This window comes from Labrus mixtus, chromosome 8 (genome assembly GCF_963584025.1).
Source record: "Labrus mixtus chromosome 8, fLabMix1.1, whole genome shotgun sequence".
NCBI lineage: Eukaryota > Metazoa > Chordata > Actinopteri > Labriformes > Labridae > Labrus > Labrus mixtus.
In genome coordinates this window covers 20,441,089-20,465,118 of record NC_083619.1, presented here as the reverse complement: position 1 = coordinate 20,465,118, position 24,030 = coordinate 20,441,089, and the positions used below count along the sequence as shown (strand labels likewise).

Here is a 24,030-nt window from a genome sequence, read left to right as displayed (position 1 = left end):
CAATGTGCAGGATTGAAATGTTGTGAATTCATCAATTAAATCTAAACATGAAACAGCTGATAATCAGTCAAGTGAAGCAAAACAGTGAAGTCGCATTTGATTATTAGCTTTAGAATATTTAACCAACGAAGCTTTGAGCTACAATTTAAGAACAATACCACGATTATTGCGAAATGTGGCCTAACATTTACCAAACATTAACAATCATTCTGACAGAAAGACAGAAGTTAACCAGCTGCGGAAGCTAGCATCAGGTTAGCTACAGTAGCTTAGTCCTCCAATGTCACGACATCTCACGATGAGACCCGTGATAAAGCAACACAATTCATAGCCTATCGCGTATGCAGTTTTAATGCTATGGTCAAATACAACACAGACATATAACACTGCCAAATTAAAGCGCTGTTAGCGACACACTGTCACGTAAAATAAGCAGAAGACGGTGGCTCAAGCTAGCTGTGCTAACATAGCTTCACATCCTTTTATCCTTTTATACAGTTTAACATGAAATAACACGTAGAGTCACGGAATCTCACAAATTACATTATACGGAATTGTGAATATATCTTATGATAAATGACAGAGAAAACAGCTCGGTTGAATTACTCACCAAGTTAGTTAGTATCCTGTGCGAACAGCTGACTGACTACAACACGACGTCACGCTGCGTCATGTGACTGTCACATGAACTACAACCCGACGTCACGCTGCATCATGTGACAGTCACATGAACTACAGACTGACAAGTTGTAATATTTACAGTCTATGGTTGAAACGGATGAGTTTAACTTTAAACCTGGGAAATTACAAGTTCATGTTAAATATCCATATCAGTCTAATTCGTAAAGCGTAATTTCTATAATGACAATATGTAAACAACCAGGTTATAGTTTAGGGCAGGGGTGGGCAACTGGCGGCCCGGGGGCCACATGCGGCCCTCGTCAACCCTCAATGTGGCCCTCAGGTCTATTTTTATATATCAAAACATGAAGAAAACATGACAAACTCTGCCATGAAATCATGAAAACCAGAAATATTTCCATAATAATATTTGATCACTGGCATATGTTGAGTTAAATTTGAGACATAATTGACTGTTATTGTTTTTGTATACTACAATTTGGCCCCCTGGCAGTCAGAATTAAATGAATGTGGCCCTTGCTGTGAACAAAGTTGCCCATTCCTGGTTTAGGGTATAGAGAATGTAAACATACCCTGAACCAAACAAGAAAATGAATGACAAAATAGGAAATGGACATCAATATGAAATAGCTTAGTACAAGCCACATTTAAGAGAGACGCAGGCCTACTTTCTGATTGAAAAACTGTAGAATTATAATTGTAAGTTTGATTAAAGGTAAAAGTGGGCAACTAACAACTGTAAGTGATGGAACTCTTGTTGGTTATTGGTTATCATCAAACTAAAGTTTATTTATTGGCAATAATATGTTAACAACTTCCAAACGCAAATAAATTGTACAGCAGCTTTTGCAGTAATAACATTATAAAGCCTGTTGCCATTTCATGATAATGAATTTTATTTTTATTTCATTTTTTTCAAAGAGACTTTAATAATATCAATATATATAATATCAGGAGTGGGTCCTGAATGAAATGGGAAAGACAGGATAATAAAATGTTGGACATTATAAAAGTCACTAGTTTAAGAGCTGGAACTAAAACAGGAGTTCATTCAAACATTAATGATGATGCATATTGCCTGAGATGCATAGACTATTGTACATGGAGAAATCCTAGAGTGTAGATAAAGTATACTTTTATGTTAATATGTGTCCTATCTGGAAGCACATGTCAGTGACTTGAAAAAAGATTTGTGTTAAATTACAAGAGAGAAAATAGAGGGTGGCTGCTGTAAAATAAAAATAAAAATGGATACAGATGTATCACATGTGATTGTCTGTTCCCCTGCTGTTAAGGTCTGCAAAAAGATTAACAAAAAACTTGAAAGAGGAAGAGGAGGGCAGACCGAATTAATTCTGTCAATTTTGACAGGAAAATATTTTCAACATCCTGGTAGGATGGAAAATGAGACGTGTGACTTCAGCCAATGCATTGTAATCATCGGTGTATTGATGGTGTATCATTAGAGCTTTGTAAGGATGACAGAGAGATGAAGTTGGTTGATTGTTAACACTGAGATTTGAAAAGAGTTTATCCTGACCCTGCAACATGTCAGAAGCCCAGACTGGCAGCACATCTTTACTAATGGTGCTGCATTTACATTGTGACCATATGTTTCCTCTCCAAAGCCCACTTAACAATGTGTTTTAATCCTTTGTATTACATGGGAATTCATCAAGGAGTCACAATAATCACAAATGAATCTACGTCTAACGCTAGTCTTCCTTTTCGTCCATCTCACTCCGACACTAAGACCTCCTGGCTTAATCTGGCCTAAGCTGGTGAGACGCAGTAAAGCACAGAGGAATCAGGATTTCATCCAGTGGGAACATTGTCCTAATCCCCTTCTGCCCTCTCCTTTGTAAACACTCTTCTCTTCGCCAGGGTCACTGATGCTTTTATTGCTCCATATATCTTGGCCACGATGTGCTTCAGAAGAGACGCCGGGAACACATAGAGGAAAGGAGCACAAAGTGTGGTTTTCTTATGATCTTAAAGAGACTTGAGCCTCACGTGGCAGGTGAGGGCTGATGGCCGGAGCATGCCATGTGTTAGAGCGCTGAGGCAGTGGGAGGTCAGGCCCACGTCTCCTCTGCTGGGGATCAGACGCACCAGGACCCTGATGTGGCAGCGGATACGGGGTCTAGCCAGGGCTTGCCGACACGGTGTGGGGTACAGGGTGAACTACAATGACCCGGTCCAAGAGGAGCAGGAGATGGTGTGCATTGAGGTACGGCTATATTACCATTATTTTCCAGTTAGCAATAATACTCCGACAACGCCCACTTTTCAACTGTACCACAAATTCTAACTTCAGAGGTCGTACAAATGAAGCAAATACAGACAATTGTTGCCAAACCCCGAGGTAAATGAATGTAAAACTTTACTTTGTAGTGCCCATTGTATTCAGTTCAGAAACTTTGTGTACTGTGTTTAACACTTTGATTGTTGTTGCACTAAAAAGCATCCACAAATTAAGAAAAATAACACTTTAGTAGTTTAAGATATCTAAATTAAAGAGCCTTAATAACCTTGTGAGGTGCATTGCAGCATATATCTCAACATATCTCTTTGAGTCCTTCCTTATTTGTTATACATCGTAAATCATGAGCTTCTAATGAGTAATCCATCATACTGTTGTTTTTGTTTGTTGTAATTACAACTAGATTGCTCTTGTCAAAGTGGCAGCTCTTCTTACTTCTAGTCAAACATCTATTTAGGGAAGTAATTCCTGTCTGAATGAGGCTTAAGAAGATTACGAGAAGTTGTTTTATCTTTAAATGGTGCGATGCCAGTAATTGCAAATCTTAGCACAGTTTTGCAGTCACTCACAAGGACAGTTATGATACATGATTAACATCCTAATGTAAAACTGAACGGGAAAGAAATGATCAAGGAGCTGTGAATACTCTCAGTTGTTTCTAAAAATAGTGTAGGATTTTGCTCGGAGTTTGGCTGCGGAAAGGGTTCTTCGTAAATGGATAAATAAAGATTTCCAGTAGCTGTCTGTAGTAAGGAGAACTATGTACCTATTTACAGCAGAAGAAGAGACTGTAAGAGAGCCATGAGGACACAGAAGCTGCTCCTAGAAATTAGTGTCAGGACAGAGGAGTCAGGCAAGGTCATCCACGCATTTTGTACACCAATGTGTTGCTATCTGCTGCATTCACACTATGACTAAATAGAAATGGAGTAAACAAAAGAATCCTGACCCTAACTGGGCTGAAAGACTGCCATACATGACATTTAAATACTACTCCACCTATTTAGCATTGTAGATCAGCAGCCTTGTAAGTACTCATGATGGAAAGTGAAAACATTTCAATTCCAAATATCCTTTTCCAAACCTGGTGCTAAATAAATGGTAGATGGACTTGAGCTTGTATGGCGCTTTTCTAGTCTCCAGACTTCTCAAAGCGCTTTCACCCCGAAGGTCACACCTACCCATTTACATCCATTCACACACTGATGACAGAGGCTGCTATGCAAAGTGACCATCAGAAGTAACTCATCCCTTAGGGCCGCTGGTGATTCCCCACTCTCTCGCCCTGATTTCTGACTCTATCCATGGTCTTATCCAAATAAAAGGTATGAAAAAAGGCCAAAAATAACCCTTAAAAAAAGATTGATTAAAAGAAGAAGTAACTAATCCCATTCATATGCCACTGACAAAGCAGCAGGAGTAACATGGGATTAAATGTCTTGCCCAAGAACACGTCAGGTGTGTGGCTGAAGGGGCTGGGGATCGAGCCTCCAACCTTCCCTTGAGAGACGACCGACTCAACCAACTGAGCCACAGCGGCCCCTAAATATTTGCCACAAAATAACCCAAAGTATTTGATCTAAGATTAGACAATGCTAGCGGCGGCTAATGTAGCACCACTCAGCTTCAAGATGAGATTGGGAGTTAGAGAGGTCTACGCTAACTCTCTTTAAATCCACAACTTTGTATTTTCTGTCAAACTTTTATTGTTTAGCAACATCGGATGATGACTCATGTTACATCACTTGAGGCCACTGTTCAGACCTTGTACATCCCCCTTTAAAAGGCTACAAAAGACTCCATTCGACTTAAACATAAGCAGTATTTCTAAAGACTGGCAATCGTATTCTGATGTGTGAAATGTATGGTGTTCCCTTTAAGCTGTAAAAAAATTTGCCTTTTGTTATTTGAGTTCTATTACTTTGACTTCAATAACATCACTGTTTCATGCCTCTTGACCTTTATTTTCAAAGCTATTGTCAGCCGAGCAGAGAGACATACGGTCCTCTTCTACCTCATTACCATTGATAGCTTTGGAAGCACATTTTCAAAAAGGGAACGCTATTTTCAGGTTGTTCATCTAATTGAAAGATTGCACAAATATATGATTTGACGTGATAGCGAGTTCAGGTTCAGTGACCCGGGAGCAGTTTGGAGGGTTCAGTGAGTTTCTCAGAAGGTAAAAAGGGAAATGGATATTGTAAAAATAACAACACATTAAAAGCTATGTCACATTATTTATCTGTCAGGATGATGCAAACTACCACCTGCACTCCTTTTAAAACCCGGCCTTGAACATTTGCATACATGCATTCAAGGTACAAAATGTAAATGTTCAGTTCAACCTTCAAATGTAAAAGTTTTTGTACATTTTACATTCAATGTATAAAAAAGAAAAAAATGAATTAAACATTTACATTTATAGAAATGATTTTCTACTCTATTATCTACATATCCATATAATTAATTTGAGTAATGCTCGTAATATGAATCTAAAATAAGGACCAGAGATCAGTGAAGGCATTTTGTTGTCGATGTTTGGTGTTGTCATCTGTAATTGTTTTGTGTGTGTGGCTTTATAGAAATAAATGTTCCATCAAATAAAAAACACTTCCCACAACATTTCTAATAAACTGTGGTGCTATAGAAGAAAAAGGACAGATAAAACTGCAAGCAAACATCAACATACTGTGTGTGCAAAGCTAGAAAATTAAGATCCCACACTAGACAGATCAGCTGAACAGAAATGTACAGTATTTACCTCTACTGGGGACAATTCAAATTCTAAGTTTGTATGGAGACTTACCCCCTTCAGTCGTAGTCAAGTTGATGTTAAAGAAAAAAAAGCAATCTGTGAGTGTGTTACTTGGTTACTATAACTACGCTGATTGTGTTTAATTAAACTGAGCATGTCAGTACGAAGAGCAACCTGATTAGCACACCGGAGGGAAACAGAGATAGATTAATTACATGAACAATAATTACAGCAGAGTCCAATCACACAGAAGGAATATGGTTTATGTCTTTGTTTCTGTGACTGAACTTTTCATCTTCCCCTACCAAAAAGCTTGCGGAAGCCGTGCGTGATCTGTGTAGGTGTTAAGACGATAACACACCTGCGACTATCAGCATGTTGAGCTCCTGTGATTGAATCTACAGTTAATTCAATCTTCCTCAGAGCTTCACAATGCGTTCAATCCCCTTAATCACACATTGAAAAGACTTTATTCATCCTGTCACCCAGCTCTGTTGCCTCCTCCTCTTCAGTGTGACCTTGTGGGTTCAAACTTCCTCCTCCACTTGGCTTTGTGCCCTTCAAGTGGGAAAAGTCTCGGAGTGTCATTTCATCAAATCACAACAGTGGCGAGTATCATTTGCTGCTTTCTTGCTTGCGTGTGTTTATATCAATCTCACGTGGCTATTTGTGGGTTGTGTGTTACATAACATGAACACAAGGGAAGGTGTTAAATGAAGTGTTGTGAAGAAAAGTCACATGATTGCATCTCGGGGGGGTTAAAGATGTGCGTAAGCTCGAGGCAAACCCCCAATTCAGCACGGTCAGAATCAGAAAGCAATTCATCTGGACACAGCAGAAATCACTTTCTTTCTCCTTTTTTTGACAATAGAAGAGCACAGATGAATGCCCCATCCATAAGTGATTCAGAAAGCAGTATCATAGAAAAGTAGAATGTCTGTGCGGACACGATAGGAACTGTTATCCCCTCAGTTTTGTGTGTCAGGTGTCCATAATTTGCAGCACTGTTCTTTTAACAGGTTGTAACTTGTGACATGAATTTCCCCAGCTTCAGAAAGCATCTTGACTAGCAATGTAATATGAACATGCACATATGTGTGGATAATTAGAAAAAGTGCAGAATATTGTACTAGACATCTGCAGAACAGGCAGAGCGCCATCTGGTGTTTGCATCAAGCAAGAAATGCAGTGAAAGCAAAGTGCTATAAAGGCTTACTGTAGATTGCATTGAAGATAGGCATGAGAATGTACATCCCACTACTTCTGCAATGATTCTGTTATAAATAATTATCATACCGGCAAAGTATAACACCCATATGAGCATATCAAAATATTAAGGATCATATTATGAAGATCATATCTGGTAAACATAGCCATTTAAGTAATGCACCTGAACACTGGGGCTCTGTGTGTTAGTGCTTTACGTTCCTGTGCATGTATTAGATCATGCTGGTATGGAGCTGTGGCTACCTTTAGATGGCAGTGTTGTCATCCATATCAATGTGGTTACAGGCTTTTACTTTATATCAAATGGCACATAGGAGTCTCCAAATTATCTTTGTAAGAGAGGAAACCAAATGATCACTTCACACAGTTTTCTTATATGTACTTTATGAGTAAGAAGGGCGGTACAAAGCTAATGATATGATTTTTTTTTTTTAATTTAGAGCTGCAGTGAATGATTTTATTTCTGAAATTCTACTTTTAAAAAAACATGTTTCAGTAGTCTTATCACCAAAAGAATATAAAACAATGGCTGGTTCTTGCTTCCTTAATGTAAGGATTTACTGCTTTACATTTGTCAATAATTTATTTTTCATACAATAATAAATGAAAAAAACCTTTAGTATTGAGTGTTGGTTCGACTTGAAACTTTGCTTTGGGAAAAAGGATGAGCATTATTTTAGATTTATTTAATTTAATTAGCTAAAAGATTGGTTCATTTATTGTGAAAGTAATCCATTGATTAACCCACTGAACGTTATCTTTGATATTAGCATTTATGTTTGATTTAGCAGGGACATTAGAGATGACCATTTTTTGATCATTAAAGAAAAGATTTAATGATGTGACATAGCACATATAAAACTGTATCTGCCATCTCTGAGCAGACTCAGGTTAAAAAAATATTTAAAAAAAGCATAGATTTAACAGAATCAGGATAAAAAAAACGGTGTCTATGTTTGCATATGCAATGACAGTTTCATATGCACAACTCTGGGAGAATTTTTAGACAGGATGGACGCATGCATGCAAGGAGGATAGTGTATGTGACAAGCAGATTAAATCTCACTCAGAGCTCACGGGATGGAAAACAGTTTGGAGCTGCTGAATGTGAAAGTACTTATATCAGAGTAGAAATGTAAGACTAAACTTTATATATGACACAACACTACTAGTGAAAGTCATGCTATCCTACAGTAAGGTTTAGCTAAACCCCCCCCCCCCCCCCCCCCCCCCCCCGCAGCACTACATCAGCTTCTGGCTGTTCAGCACCATAGACAGCGACTGTATTCAAAGTCTTACTGGGACATGCACCAAAAAAGAAATCATGGCGTTTTGGGGGTTTATCTTTCTGAATGTCACCTGAAATGTCATGTAATTAATGATTTAAAAAAAATTAAATTACTTTATTCATGTTTACGCTTCATTTTACAATTTTCGTAATTTTATTCTGACATCACGCAGCCTTTGTGGCTTGAACATCCAGTTTCAGGAGTCTCACATATACTTAGGCAGGGTAAGGACCTGCACTGTCAACCTGCGCCGTCCTGTCTGCCGGACTTTACGCTCATCACTGGGCTACTACGAGTAGAGGGAGAAGACGCATGCGTACTGACTTGAAGCAGCCGGTCGGGGGGGAAAAAGCCTTATGTGCCATCGGATGTAATCAAGGCAAAGAATTACCTCTTCTCGCCGTGCATACATGGTGAAATTGTAAGTACTGGTAGCAAACAGATGTATCATTGCACGGACATTTGTTGATCGGAGCGTTTGACGCCGTTTCCAGGCATTTTTTAAATGGCATGTCACTATCTGTGCTGTACAGTGGGCTTTTAACAGATATAGGCAGTGTCTTTTCGTTGGTTGTCCAGGGCGATGAAGCTCTTGCGGTTCTTCATGGTGGCACTTTCCATTGATGTGATGTGCGAGCTGCTAATGCAATGCTTTCTGACGTTAAATCGCTCAGGAGCCATTTAATCCCATGTGTCGATCACATTTTGTGCAACAGTGCGATTGTAGAAAAACGATGGTTTTATTTAGTGTTATCATGGTTTCTCTTTTGAATGGACGCGACCACCCCCACCCCCATTTCATCGTCTATAGCTGTTGAGTCAAGCCATATAGCGTATACTGCAATTGTGTCAGCTTTGAAGCACCCGACACCTAACGCGTAAAATATGCCATTTGGCAAGACGCACGAGATCTGCAACACCGAATTTGTGTGGGAAAAAAAACGCGCGCGGATCCATTTTAGAAATGACCAAATTATATTTTATTCACTGAAAGGCTGTGATAGAGCGATGCTGCGGTTATAGATTTGCAAGCTGCGCCTTTGGCCCCCCCTCCCATGTACCAAATCTCCTGACATTTTTTAGTCTCGTATAGTAGCCGAATGATGCCGTGTGTTTGGAATGACAGTTTGTTACATAAATGATCTTACAGGATTTGTCAGTGTCTGACCCGGTGATGACACATTTGTTAAAATCAGACAAGTCATTCTGTGAGTAGTGCCTGTTTGTAGTCCATACAGGCCTATAAATCTTAATGGCAATTCTGTTGAATATGCCAAGGAACTATAGTCATGATGTGAACACAAATGTAGCCAAAAAGTGCTTCTTAAAGTGACACTTCAAGAGGTAAAGACCTAAAAAGAAAATGTATGTTATTTGCATTTAATGTACTGCTTTTGGACAGTTGGTATCAGTGAGCACAGCATATCCTAAAATTCTCTATGATCAGACTCAGATTTTCCACAAATGGGATATTACAGTTTTTTAAATAATGTGCATTGAACTAATGGCCAACCATCTGTCCCTTTCACACATGCAGTTTGGAGCGTTTGAAGGAACATGCAGCATGTTTAAATTAGAAGTGCTGAAATCCACTTGGAGGGTGCATAAATTGGTGCAAAAAAAAAAAAAAGTCTGAAAATTATTTTCCAACACTTTAACGCTGAATATAACAAACAGCATTCCTTTACAGTGTTACTGCTGAGCATGCCAGCACATGCTGTAACCAGAGAGCTCCCGCACACATTGCAAATACATACTGCAACTGGTGGGAGGGAAATTGAATTAAGATTTATTTAATCAATTAAAAGTTAAGATGGTGACGGTGATCAAAGTGCTGGTCATAAAACAGATGTACTTGTCAAGATGTCACACTGGACGATGGTGTCTTTACAGTATACCCGTTAATGTCATTAAATGTATCAAGATCAGTGAAACGCTTTGAAAAAAAATCTCAGCTAGCTGCTATTCCTGACATCTTGACACTAACCTCGGGTCCTCTTCTCTTTCCTCTATCTGCAGCCCATGGGATCAGAGCGGATGGAGATGCGAAAGAGGCAGATGTCGGTGCAGCAGGAGTCTGCAGCGGGGGGAACTGCACCGGCCCAGCAGGGCCAGCCGGGCCAGGCCAATCCACGGGGCTCAAATGCATGTTGCTTCTGCTGGTGCTGCTGCTGTAGCTGTTCCTGGTAGGTCTCCCCGCCCTACCTGAGAAGTGGCTTGTTGTGGCCCAGCATGGTCGACATTACTGCACACAGGACAACACAGCCTGACCTACAGTGTCTCAGCAGCAGGCTGTGTTGTGTTCTCTATGTTTTCTTATGTGGTATATGGACCTGTAGCAACCTCATTAGGATGTAAAAAAAACGCGTAAATATAAGTAATTCATCTTCTGAGAAATGTCAGCTCTTGCTTCATGAGGATGTAATCTATATTTTTGTTTTTTAAGACACCCTACAATACAAACAGTCAAAAAATACTAAAAATCTTGAATATATAGCTTTTACAAGAGCCCAAGTGCTGGTCAAACGACTGCATGTAAAAAAAAAAAAAAAAAAAAAAATCTTTACTAAGGGCATCCCAAGTTTTCCATAAAGATTTTGTGATGCTAGATGAAGAATTACATTTTATTGCTGGAAGTCTTCGTTCTGGCAAACATGACCATTAACCTTATGTTGTTAAGGACATCATGATTTTGGATTTTAAAAAATTAAGCTATAACCTTATCTATAATCTTGAGCAGTACAAAGTATTTATGAACTTTGTATTACTGAGTAACAACAGTTTAGTCATTTAAAGGTGAGAAGGCAGCAGAAACAGATATTTTAAGAGTTTGGAGCCAGCAAAACGTGAGCTTTTATCAACGGAAAATGACTGCAATTTTCCATCTGGCCATCTGATCGTGAATGAATTGATAAATCATTTCAGCGCTACAGGCGACAGTGTGTGGCATAGCATGAACAAGACTGCGTGAACACATTACAGTTAGATGGTTTAACGTGGATATATTGAGAGTATATACTTTACAGTCTGCTTACACTTGTGTATTACCACGGAAATAATTTTTTGTATGCAATATTTACGTTATACTAATATAAATGATATAATGAGATGTGACATCAAGAAGAAGTAAAATTATCATGTGCAGTTCACAATATGTTTGATTCTGAAATGCTTTGTTTCAACGTCACCTTAAGGAATGAAGACCAGGATGATAGGAACCGAAAGGCTTCTTATGACGTTAAAGAGGGGACCGCTGACTGTGAAGACTGGTACATACATTTTTCTTCCACAGAAATACCAGGCTACCAATCATATTTTTGTAAATACAATATTGAAATAACTCACTTCCATGTTGTCCATGCTCCCTGCTAGTCCTAAGCCGACGCTGGAGGAGGTGCGCTCATGGGGGCAGTCATTTGACAAGCTGATGTGTTGCCCGGCGGGAAGGAACTCCTTCCGACTGTTTCTTCGGACTGAGTTCAGCGAGGAGAACATGCTCTTCTGGTTAGCCTGTGAGGAGTTCAGCAACGAGGCTAATAAGAGTGTGGTAGAGGAGAAGGCTCGGGTCATCTATGAGGACTATATCTCCATTCTCTCGCCTAAAGAGGTCTGAAGGCTTTTTTTTTAAATACTGTTATACTAAAATGTGTGAAGTGTTACACTTTATATCTGAAAATCTTTATCTAATTTTCCCTGAAATTAAAGGATAAGTTTAACTGTGTGGGAAAGGCTCATATGAATTATTTTACTCAGAAAAGGTAGATACGTTTAATACTAATATCATGTCTTAATGGTAGAAATGAATCTTCAGATTGCAGAAAGTAAGCTTAGCATAGAACAATGACTATGAAAAAAGAGCCATGTCATGTTGAATCTGGTTTTCTTAGTCTGCCCACTCTGCTTCTGGACAACAATTTGCCATATCACAGACAGTCACAGAATGCTAATGGTTTATATCATCATCCATCCTGTAAAAATAAGAAAATTACTGTAGTACAATGTCATAGTAGTCCTTAAGAAGAAAGGCTATACTTGCTTATTATCTTCTCTTCTTGACTGCCAGGTAAGCCTCGACTCCCGTGTGCGAGAGACGATCAACAGGAACATGCAGGAGCCCAACTTGCACACGTTCGACGAAGCCCAGCTCCAGATTTACACACTAATGCAAAGAGACTCGTATCCCCGCTACATGAACTCCCCAGCCTACAAAAACCTGCTCAACACTCTATCAGAGCAGTCTCCTGAATCTTAGGGTGGTGATGACCTGTGCTCTTTCAACTCTCTTTATCCCCCTCCGCTCAAACAGCCTCTTTCCTTAACCATTTTTTAAACATTTTTCTTTGTATGTTCAGTGTAGGATTACATTAACCGGGCCTCGGGCCTGGCCCCTCCCAGGGATATCAGCGCTATTGTGATCTGCACCTGACCGAAGACACTCAGGTCTCAAAATCTCCCGAGGGCTCGACATCACAAGTACTGCTACAGATCAACATAGCGAAACACTCCAAAGGAATATGATTACATCTTTTTCTTTCTTTTGATAGAAATAATCTATTTTATTTGTGTTGAGTTTTTTATGGTCCGTTGTTTTTTTGTATGATTGTTTGGGGGGGAAAGTATTCCTACTGTAGACTATATATTTATGAGTTTGTAAATAGTGAAAATGGAATTGTGGGTTATTTTATGTATAGACGCCTGGTTCTATATACTGCGTATGAAAATCAAAGCTCAAGTCAAAGGCTACATGTTAGCTGTACTTGCAGGCAGCTTTGTGGGGTACTGTATGATTTTACCTTGGTTTCCCCTTTGTTTTGTTACCTAACCTCACACTTTGGTACCTGTGACAGTGACTTGGCAACTCCAGTTCATGTAGAAAATGTGTGAGATTGAAACAGCTGTAGGTGTGGTTACAAGTGAAGTAACGGAAAAGGGAAGATAGCTTTTGTTAAGTTGAGTTTTCTTTTTCTTTTAAAAACCTGAACTCAATGATGACAGGATATTCAAACTGTCTTTACTTAATCTTAACCACAGAGGATTTGTGTCACTCACTTCACACCTCATGAGTATGGGACTAATATATTTTTACCATTGTGATATATGAACGGAAATAATTTTATTTACCAGAAAATGTATTTATTGCTTATTGATCTATTGCCAATACGGAAATAAAACAAGAACAAACTATATTTATTTATAAATGGGGTAAACTATACTGCAAGGTCACTGTGTAGAGAAATATAGAGTAATTGGGTAACACTTTACTTTATGTCTGTAATTTCCTAAATTCATGGAAGTCCTGATAAGCCTGTTTGGCAGTTGTTTAAATAAATTGAACATTAAATGTGTAGTACGTAAATATGCTTAATTCCTTGCTCGTGGAGATTTAGACAAAAATATTTTTTTGCCTCTCTCATATCTGTTTTCCTAGCAGAAACACTGGAACAGCTAGCTTGACTTTTCAAAATCGGCGAAGCAGCCTACCCAAGGTCGTTTCTGTTACCGGCTGATAAATATTTGCCTGATCGCTAACCCTCCAACAGCTGTTTAAAGATGTTGTACTTTGTATAGACTACACCCATGAGATACGTGTTACCCCTTTAGAAGTGCAGGTTTCAGAAATGTGTTTGTGACATAGACAAGCTAGTGTATCTCGATAAGCTAGGCTAAGCTAACAAACGTCCGGCTGTAGCTTCATATAATTTGTACATTGAGAGTCTTTTCAAATTGTTAGTTGAACTAAAGCTAAGTGCAACAACTAAAATGTCAACTAACTAACTCTCCACTATAACAACTTGTCTTCTTGTCTAACGCTAACTGAATTATTTTTCATGTTAAGCCGAGAATTATTTAGTTAATTCACTTGAAGTCACTATTTGACCAATAATACCTAGCTTACTTAAAAACACAGTACTTCGCATGAAACTTCTTGGAAATCGCAGACAGTTGAGATAAAATGCCACCCATTTTTTGTGATGTCTTTTTTTTTTGTATGCATTTGACTTTTAATTTTTAAAACCATAGTGTGGTCAGGCCAGGTTAGCAGCAACACCAAAGCTACCATGTAAACTGTGTTCATGTTCTTTACAAGGGCATTTCTGTTGACAAAAAATTGGAGTTGCCAAGTTTTGAATACTTTGATGTATTCTGAAATAGTTTTAGTTGAATTACTTTGTTGCCTCACAAATATGTCGCTCAAAGACAAGATCCTCACATGGGGAAGTGCCTTGACATTCAATTTTATGACATCTTTCTCATGGGCAACAGTTGTTTTCAGACTTTTGCTGTGGTAACTGGATGGTGGTTACTGGAGCACCCGGTCAGTATACCAGGATATCGTCCCTCTCTTTGGCCAAATTATCGCATGTGTTTCGTCTTAATTCCTTAGTCGTGAGTAAATCAGTCCATTTTTGTGAGTGCTACCAAACAATATAATGGACTGCGATGACAACACATGTCTTCATTTGCTGAGGGCAAACAAAGATCAATGGATAGGGCTGGTTGATCTGAACTTCTTGCCAACCTGTGCTTCACGATGGCACTTGTATTTGTCTTAGAGTTAACTTCAACTTATTATGTGCAATTTGAGCTGTTGGATACACCATGCAGATCAACCTCAAAACACAATCTAAGCCAATGGTTTGGAGTAATGCCTATATATGTTGTTTCTTCTTCTGTTTACTATATGAAATGTGTTATTTTGCGCTGAGTTTACTGAAGAATACATTTTTAAAAAACAAATAATGTGAATGTTTACAGTAAATGGTTTAGTTTTCTTTTCTGCTTCTCTTTATGAGAAAATGACTTGTGGGCATTTTGATTGAGATCAAATAAAGCACAATAATTTTACTGACTATTGCATGATTTGATTATTAAATACAAAAGGTAGTTAAACTTACCTACTTTAATGTTTGAGATTTGAAAACAGGTTTACCTCCTAGAAAATGTGAAACTCATTATCAGATGAATCAAGAAGATAAGGGTGCTGTATGCAGGTTTGGGTGATCCAGGTTTCAGTAAATGTTTGGGGACTTTCCATTAAAACTGAAAAGATGAATTTACTTTCTTTTCTTTTTTTTAATCTGTGTTGTTCATGAGAAGGGTTTAATAAGATCCAATATCCATGCTCAGCTTCTTAAAGCAATATATTAACTTATGTGCTCGGAATACTTTCGGTAATTTTGAACATTTGCTGTGTATATTTCAAAATTCACCACATTAGTAATGGTGTAAGAAAAAAAAAAAAGGAAATCCCATCCATTGTCGTTACCGCCTTTGTGTACCGGTTGTGGGGGGCAGCTGGAGCTGATCCTAGCTGCCATTGGGCGAGAGGCGGGGTACACCCAGGACTTTTCAGTCAATCACAGGGCTCGACATATAGAGACACACAGCCACCTGCAAACTCCACACAGAGAGGCCATGTCCAACAGGGATTGGAACCAGGAACCTCCTCGCTGGTGAGGCAATAGTGCTAACCACTGCACCACTGTGCAGGCCAAATCATGAAATGAAAAAGGAAATTGTACTTTGATTACCCCATCCCCCATACTGCCTATAGATACCAAAATGATGTGGGGAAAAAGCAAATGCCAAAAAGGCAATTTTTCTCATCAGATTCATTACTTTGGATTGGGTTTCTTTAGAGGTACAAAATTAGTAACCTTTAGTTGAATATACACAATAGTGAGGTACTTCACAGACAGCAGGACAAGAGAAGCGTAATTTATTAATCTATTCAAGTTCTGCTGTACAGCCTCCCTTCAATGCTCAATGACTAGACAGAGCTCTGTAACTGCTCTGGGTTCAGTTTTTCGGTGAGGAAAAGCAGCACAACAACTAGTCAACACAAAGTGGTTGCACCTGGCAATTAATAAAACCTTGAGCACGGGGCTACAAATGTGTGTCCACCCTGGTTCAGCCAATGACATTATGCTGTCCCTGCTCAGACTAATATTCATTCATCAGCATTCCCTTTGATGTGATGAATATTCCACAAACAACAAATGTGCACACACACACACGCACGCACGCACAATGTTCACATAAGCAAAAGAGACGAAATACTAATAAAAAGCACTTATTTTTAATCAAATGGATTACACTTTATTGGGAAATTAAATAAACAATGCAATGTTGTGAGGGGAAAGCAAAACAACATTGTCCAAAGTGTTAAAACTACATATAAAAAAATGCAGATAAAAGAGAATGAGACAAGACTGATCGCATATATCCGACAGTGAGAAACAACTAATAACAATAGTAAAAGATTTTTTGGGGGGGGGGGGAGGTTGTCGGGGTAACTGACAACGAGCTCAATCTATAAACAGGATGTTTATTCAAACGGTAAACGCAGTGGCGTCTGTGTATGGCATGTTGTGCACCATGTACCACACAATGCAAAGCTCCAATCTGTTGCAGTGAGACGTAACCTGGTCCAGGAATTTTGCTATTTGTCAGAGTGCCGTGAACGAGACTGCCCAATCAGCAGAACTGGAACATAGAAAAACACAAATTAGCTGGATTTTGTTTTTTTTAAATCAACAAAATTGGACATTTCTTTAGAACAATAAACAACAATTTATGCAGTTGCATGAAATAAAAATGATCTCCAAAATCAAGGTAGGTTTAGAATAAAATTGCCTGGTTTTAGTTATGTGTAATAAAAGCATCGTAATAACCTTTTGTGAAGGCAATCTGGTAACTTATATCTATTTTATCTATCTTGATCTATCCTTTGAAAAGTTGTCAAAGAGCACAAGTTTTTTATCTGCATCCGTCTCGTTTCTTTTTTAAATCCAGACACTAAATAATACCGTCATTTAAAGTATAAAACAGTAAGAATCTGTACATTTAAGACACTGGAACCAGAAAAGGGTTTACATTTGTTAGGTTCGTGTCATGAACAAGTTAAGAGAATTTTCTTTTGATGGACGATTTGATAATTCCATTTAACTTTAATTTGTAGATCAAAAAATCAATAATCTGGTATCAGGGACATATTTAGTTGAAACATCCTGTCTGGAGAGTGGAACAGGTTCAAATTGTCCAAATAATATCTTTAAAAAGAATTGTCATGTGTTGTGTGTAAACAGCTCAAGATGCATTACAAAAGCCAAAGTCTTGATAAAGTGGGAGGGGCTACACCGTCTCCCACAGACTTGTGCAAGTCAAAGCAGGACTGAGTAAATAGAATCCCACGCAAATCAAACATACCTTCCATCTATTTCCGCATTCATTGCAGAAGACAAACGTGGTCATCGGCTCATCAGCGCTGCGAGTTTGAACCTGGCGAATGACAAAAACATGCACAAACTATTATTTACAAAGTCATGCTTAACAAGTGTCAACACTCCAATCACAGAAAACTCAACATATCACAGATTTGCAACCAATTTACTTCCTTTACCACACAAATACTACAATAACCCCCGTCATTTTAGCCAACCCGTGTAAAGGGGCTTTCACATAGGGATGAGGTGTGTGCCGCGCTCACAGCTGGGTAGGGTACAGAGCACAATTCAGAAGACAACCCTGGCCTTTCTTCTGCTGAGGAGGCGAGCAATAAAGAAGAAGAGGTTGTGGGTTCATGAAATCCTCAGGGCACGATGAGGGGACATTTAAGCTCGTCCAGGAGCTATAACGACTGCTTCGCAAGCACAACACACATTTCTGTTTTTATACACACTAGTACACCCAAAGTGTGTGGTCATGGAGCGCTGTGCCCAGGTTGAAAAAGTTTTAACTACCAGGCAGTGTGCATGGACGGCAAGCACATTCTTGCACTGCGCTCAGCTTGATGTGGCGCATATACGCTGTGGCGCCGCACAACACAGACCATGAAAGGGTTTGAGAGCAGCGCGCAGCACCCACCGCAACCTATCTGAAAGGGCCTTAAATCATACATATCATACATAAATGACATTTTAATGAGCAAACATACTTAGGGAAATAAAAAAAAGGAAAGACACCCAGGTGTAAATTATTTTTAAGAATGGTATTGATTATAAACAAACCTGTTACTTTGCACATTCTTTTACTATTAGCCGAAACATCTTCCGATATATATGATAATATATGAAGCATACAATGACTGTACCTGTGTGTATGTGCAGCATTTGCCCTTGCACTTGCCACAGGTGAATAGATCAGTCTGTGTGCCTCCTGTGGTGGCCATTTGATGGTCCCTGACTGCCTCTTTGGTCAAATTCTTTCTCATTTCTTTCAGCTCATCACTGGCCATTTCCTACAAAAAGAAGGTTGTCAGTTAATTCCTGCAAAACATAGACACTCAGCAAAATGATGCCAACACATAGGTAAAGATTAACTAACACCTAACTGCTGCAGAGAGTCAGAAAAGTCATGGAGTAACTGTTCGGCTGACTGCGCCAAACCTAAGCCACCAACAGCCAACAAACCTCTGCCGTCATCTTCGCCATCCGCTCAGGAGTTACACTGCCGCACAGCACAGTCCTCCTTAAATTGGGGTTCTTCATATCTTTCAGATTTGAGATTCGGCTCCGCACGCGGTTCTTGTATTTCATGTCTGTGTTCTTAAACTCCTGGAAAATGCGTGATGTCAGGTTAAGGAATTAAATTTGATATATTATTGAAGCCTCGTTATGAAAGTAACTACTATGTGTTAGTGCAGAAGCTATCTTTAATTGATTTTAGACTTAAATTTCATAAAAACATACAATTACCGAAATTATTTCTTGTTATGTATCAAAGAACACCAATTTACAGCCTCTAGAATGTTTTAGGCGATTCTGTTTCACATTCTATTGTATAAACTTTATATTTTTAAAAATGGGAGATAATTAGAGAGCTGGTGTGCTCAATAATATCACAGGCATCCAAAACTATCATGTAGTTCAGGGCTATGCTGTTTTTCAGGGGGCCAAATTTTCAGAAAGCTAAGGACCCGGGGGCCAGACAAGCCAGTCCCCCACAGCAGTACAGTGCACGGAAGATGTTTTTTCCCCACCAACAACAAGTGATATGCTGCGAGCACAGGACCAAAGATGTTCAATTAAATGGGAGAGCTCTGCTATTTTAACACTTTACTGTGGCAACAATGACAATTCAAAAGTTTCCCCTCGTTTATAAATGTATTTTTTTTTCTAAATTGTAAATGAAAATGATCGGTGGAGTTGGCCCCTGGGCCGCCAGTTGAATAGGCGTGATGTAGTGTCACAAACAATGGACAATGTACAGGATATATTCCTCGATCTGAGCTCCAAGTTCGTCACAATCAGCACCAATAGCAATATAATCCTCTGCGAAAAGAAAATAGACCAAAGTCAGAATTGTACATAACAGGACATTTGGAAAATGTGCGAGTCTCACATAATAATATTACCTCCAGATTGCAGAGCATTTGACAGCATCTCTCTGCACTTGAGCCTGACAGAGTCAGAGGTGCCCGGTGCACGAGGAAAGGTGTTGATTAATGTGTTGGGTGTAACTTCAGGGTGCTCACTCTTGCTGCTGGAGTTACTGCTGGAGCTGCTGTGAGAAAATCAGAGTAAAAACACGGCCTATTTCTATCTTAAATTGGCAAAAAAATGTTTTTAACCACCAGTACTGCTGAAAATCATGAGACATTTTTTTTCTAATTACCTTTCCTCTTTTGCTTCTGGGCTTCCCTGCGAAGGAGAAACAACAGGTGTTGTTTGCTCTTTTCTTTTTTCATCTGAGGATTTGTCTCCACCACCAGGCTCATCTGGAGTACAAGTGACAAATCAAGCAAGCAAATATTATACGAAAGTGACAACAGAAGGCCCACACTTAAAAGAAGTACAAGGTAACATTTTAATTAGCTTGATACATCAAAAGAAGAATTCAGCATTCCTTTATGTTAGCTTATTTTATTTTCTGTCTATAATGTCTGTGTGTCTGTTAGGAGCAGATAATAACAGAATACAGGAAATATTGGCATTGAGAGGGGAAATATATACAACAGAGCGCACTTGTAAGAGTGGAAACAGAGACACTGTGGTATTTGAACCACTTGTGAGAAAAGCACAAGTTTAAATTGCATTTGAACTTCTTGAAATTGAATTTAGCTGCAAAATATTTAACATTTAGGAAGTGATCTGCATTGCTTTACTTTATACAATATTAAATAATAAAATAAAAATTAATAAAATGTGTGTCTGTTTGTTTTATCACTAGTCAGTCATCATGCATGACAGGAAACTCAAACACAACTCATGAGCTAAAAAAACAAAATACCAGTTGAGCCAGAGTATGAACTTGAGACATCAAGAATACTATCATGACATTACACTTGTACTACAAAATAATATACCGCCTTTTTTTTCTCTTTGATTTTAATATTGCTGCATTTCAGTGTAAATGTCTGCACTCAAACCTTCACTAATACCACTGCTGAGCATATCACCATCCCACACCAGTGTGTTGTAAAAAGGTTTGCAAGTGATTTAAGAAATTCCATCAGGACATTTTTGACAGCTGAGTAAATGTGTTACCATAAGTATGACATTAAAATCACCATTACAAAAATAAACACACAGACTGGCAGACAATAATCACAACATCTAACAAAAAAAATACAATGACAGAAATAACACAGAACAGAACAAATACCCACAAATATGTAGAATAAGGATTTCATATTTACCCAAAAGCTTCTTCCATGACTTGATCAAGGACTTGGCTAAGGATGTCACCTCATCGTCTGTGCTCTGCTTGCGGATTGCGTTAACGGACATCCCAATTCTGGTCGACTGTAGGGAGTTGTTTTGTCAGGGTCCATCAGAGTTTTGAATACTGCATGTTTCAACAGTGACACAATAAAAAGAAATAAGAAAACATACCTGAAGCAGCTCGAGAGTCATGGGGATACTGCGCAGCTCCTTCAACAGATCCAATGCACCAGCCTGCAGAGGTGAGTTCAGAAAAAGCTTAATCAATATCCCATTGAACATATCCGTAGCTGTCTACAGTAAACTGCTTTATATTATGTTGACACTAAATTCATGACCAATGAAGCTTTAAGCAATATTTGTGTGCTTTATTACGGAGAACAAGCAGTCGCTATGCCCTGCGTTCTTGTACTACACTTGTTCTTATCTGTTCCTCGGGTAAGGACTGAATCAGGAAAAAGAGCTTTCAGCTTTGCTGCCCCCGTCGGCATGGAATACTCTACAGGCTGAACTAAAACTACCTGAACTTGTTCCACTTGGAGCTTTCCGTTCTGTCTTGAGGGACAGACAGCGTGAGACCATTGAACAGTGCCTGTGTTTTTAAAATCTTAAATTGTTGTGTCACAGCTCCCACACTTTCTTTTTTATTGAAAACACTATGTTGTTAATCTGTACTGTCACTTCATTTGACATGTGCTGCTGACCTCTTGGCCAGGTCACCCTTGTGAAAGAGATCCTGATCTTTACCTGGTTAAATAAAGGTTAAATAATAATAATAAAAAACATACTGTATTAACTGGAGATCCCTTTTTTATTATTATTATTACTGGGAGCAAATTTAACATGTGCAATAAATGAAATAGGATTAAAACATTCACATTTCAATGAAAGGAAAACGACACTACAACTTTCTGACAATTGATAATGAGTATACTTTCAGTCCACTCTCAATGTAAACACTATAAAAACATGTGTTTTCAGCTGTGTGGTGCTGTATTCTCTGCAAATACTGTCTCAATTCCCCCCAGTTAACTTCATCTTTACTGTATATACCCCCTGTTTTTATTTTTATTTATCTTATCTATTCTGTTTAATGTGTATTTTTTTAGCTTTCTTGTCTGTGCTGCTGTAACGCCAGAATTTCCCCTCTGAGGATCAATAAAGTTTTATCCTATCCTATTTAAATGCCTCTCTGTTTTCTGTTTTTCGGTCATAGCAATGAATAAACTACGTCGTGTTCTGATGGTTTACAAAGGGTATTTGTCCCGGTTGCCTAGCACCGTAAAATCCCAAAGTGTAGCTGAACTGTCCCTGACATTCATCTTTAATAAGTGGTAAAGTTATTAAAGTTACCTGTGGTACAGTTACAGAGGCTAGGCTAACTGTTAGCTCGCTAACGCAACAACAACAAAGCTAAGCCGGTTTGTACATCACCACAACAAGGTTTCACTTTCCTATTGTTTCACCTCCGACTTTATTTATCATGCAAATTAATTTCGGTTACCTTAAAACGACCGGATCCTGCAGGAAAATGTGTTGTGAGACACAAGGCTAGTAAAATAACAGTGCACTGCTACATGGCTAACTACTGTCAATCCACAGGACTTCAGCTGACATGGAGGCTAGCTGTTTGAGGCTAGCCTGTTAGCCACAGGTATAACAGCAAGCCGTGGGACCAATGTTGGAGTTAATGGTGCAATTCTAATGTCTAACACATCCTCTGGTGAAGTGGCACAACGAGGCAATATTGCACTGACAATAACTGAAAGGAGAATGTTCTCATAAAGCCAGAATCCGCAGATGACCACATTGACATCACATTAGCGCCAACATTAGCTAAACATCAACAAGCTGCAGGTAAGCGTTCATTCTTCTCAACACATCTCACCCCATTCTTCTTCTGCGCCATTTTATCCATCTTCTTTGCAATTCTGATGATCTCCTCTTCCTCTTTTTTCCCCATGTTGACTGATCCCTACGGAATCCGCTAATTAGGACCAAAAAGGAGAGAAAAAAAATTCGCGACAAAGACCCCAAACACCACGCCACCGAAAAGAGAGCGGCGGCGTCTACTTGACGGACCGGGGCCGCTCACTCCGCTGTGTAGCAGACCTGACGAATCGATGCATGATGCGTTCAGGTGAAATAATCGAGACGGTTTTAGAGATCATAGCGAGCGAGTATGCAAAATGTACAACTTTTCTCAGAATAAAAGTAACATTTTTTTAGTGCACAGATATAAATCCATATTTTCAATAGTTCCGCACAAACACCTGTCCTGCTACCTATGCGAGCCTGCATTTTGCCATATCAATACATGTCGTTAGATAGCGCCAAAGTGCAACTTAAGCACCTCTTGGGTCCACAAGGACTGTTTACAAATTGTCTTTGTGTACTCGTGTTTTTTTACGTTCAGCAGAAATTCAGACAAAGTTTCAAATGCTATGTATCTGGACCTACAATGGTGCGTTGATTGTTAAAGTGACAGCAAAATGTAATGGCAACACATTTATATTAGATTCAACTTTTAAATTATTTTAAAGTCAAAGTCAACTTTATTGTCAATTTCAAAATATGCCAGACATACAGTGGAATCGAAATTGCGTTTGTCTCCATCCCACGGTGCAATACAACCAAAATAAGGTAAAATAAGATAAAATAAAATAAGGTAAAATAGATCAAATAAAATAAGGTAAAATAAGATCAAATAAAATAAGGTAAAATAGATAAAATAAAATAAAGTACAATTAAACAGATAAAATTAAATAAGGTAAAATAGATCAAATAAAATAAAGTAAAATTAAATAGATAAAATTAAATAAGGTAAAATAGATTAAATAAAATAAGGTAAAATAGATCAAATAAAATAAGGTAAAATAAGATCAAATAAAATAAGGTAAAATAGATAAAATAAAATAAAGTAAAATTAAACAGATACAATTAAATAAGGTAAAATAGATCAAATAAAATAAGGTAAAATTAAATAGATAAAATAAAATAAGGTAAAATTAAATAGATAAAATAAAATAAGGTAAAATTAAATATATAAAATTAAATAAGGTAAAATAGATCAAATAAAATAAGGTAAAATTGAATAGATCAAATAAAATAAGGTAAAATTAAATAGATCAAATAAAATAAGGTAAAATAGATCAAATAAAATAAGGTAAAATAGATCAAATAATATTT

General features: G+C 38.3%; 2 protein-coding genes across 3 annotated transcripts; one reads left to right on the top strand and one right to left on the bottom strand.

Annotated features, from left to right (window-relative positions):
• The first annotated feature begins 2,509 nt into the window (after positions 1-2,509).
• Positions 2,510-13,532, top strand: rgs20 (regulator of G protein signaling 20). The gene is made up of 5 exons (XM_061045015.1): positions 2,510-2,872; positions 10,196-10,362; positions 11,371-11,445; positions 11,549-11,783; positions 12,240-13,532. Exons 1-5 carry the CDS (start codon positions 2,684-2,686, stop codon positions 12,426-12,428), a joined length of 855 nt encoding a protein of 284 aa, XP_060900998.1. The 5' UTR covers positions 2,510-2,683; the 3' UTR covers positions 12,429-13,532.
• A 2,702-nt stretch (positions 13,533-16,234) lies between these two features.
• On the bottom strand, positions 16,235-22,935 carry tcea1 (transcription elongation factor A (SII), 1). 2 transcript variants are annotated; one of them, XM_061045014.1, is made up of 10 exons: positions 22,730-22,935; positions 21,013-21,075; positions 20,817-20,922; positions 19,793-19,895; positions 19,533-19,678; positions 19,393-19,449; positions 18,589-18,743; positions 18,270-18,416; positions 17,387-17,458; positions 16,235-16,663 (listed from the first exon to the last, which is right to left on the bottom strand). In XM_061045014.1, the coding sequence occupies exons 1-10, from the start codon at positions 22,802-22,804 to the stop codon at positions 16,655-16,657; spliced, it is 933 nt and encodes a 310-aa protein (XP_060900997.1). In that variant the 5' UTR covers positions 22,805-22,935; the 3' UTR covers positions 16,235-16,654. The 2 variants fall into 2 exon arrangements, with proteins under 2 accessions (XP_060900997.1, XP_060900996.1); XM_061045013.1 differs by having other exon boundaries at positions 19,533-19,681; positions 22,730-22,933.
• Positions 22,936-24,030: the final 1,095 nt, after the last annotated feature.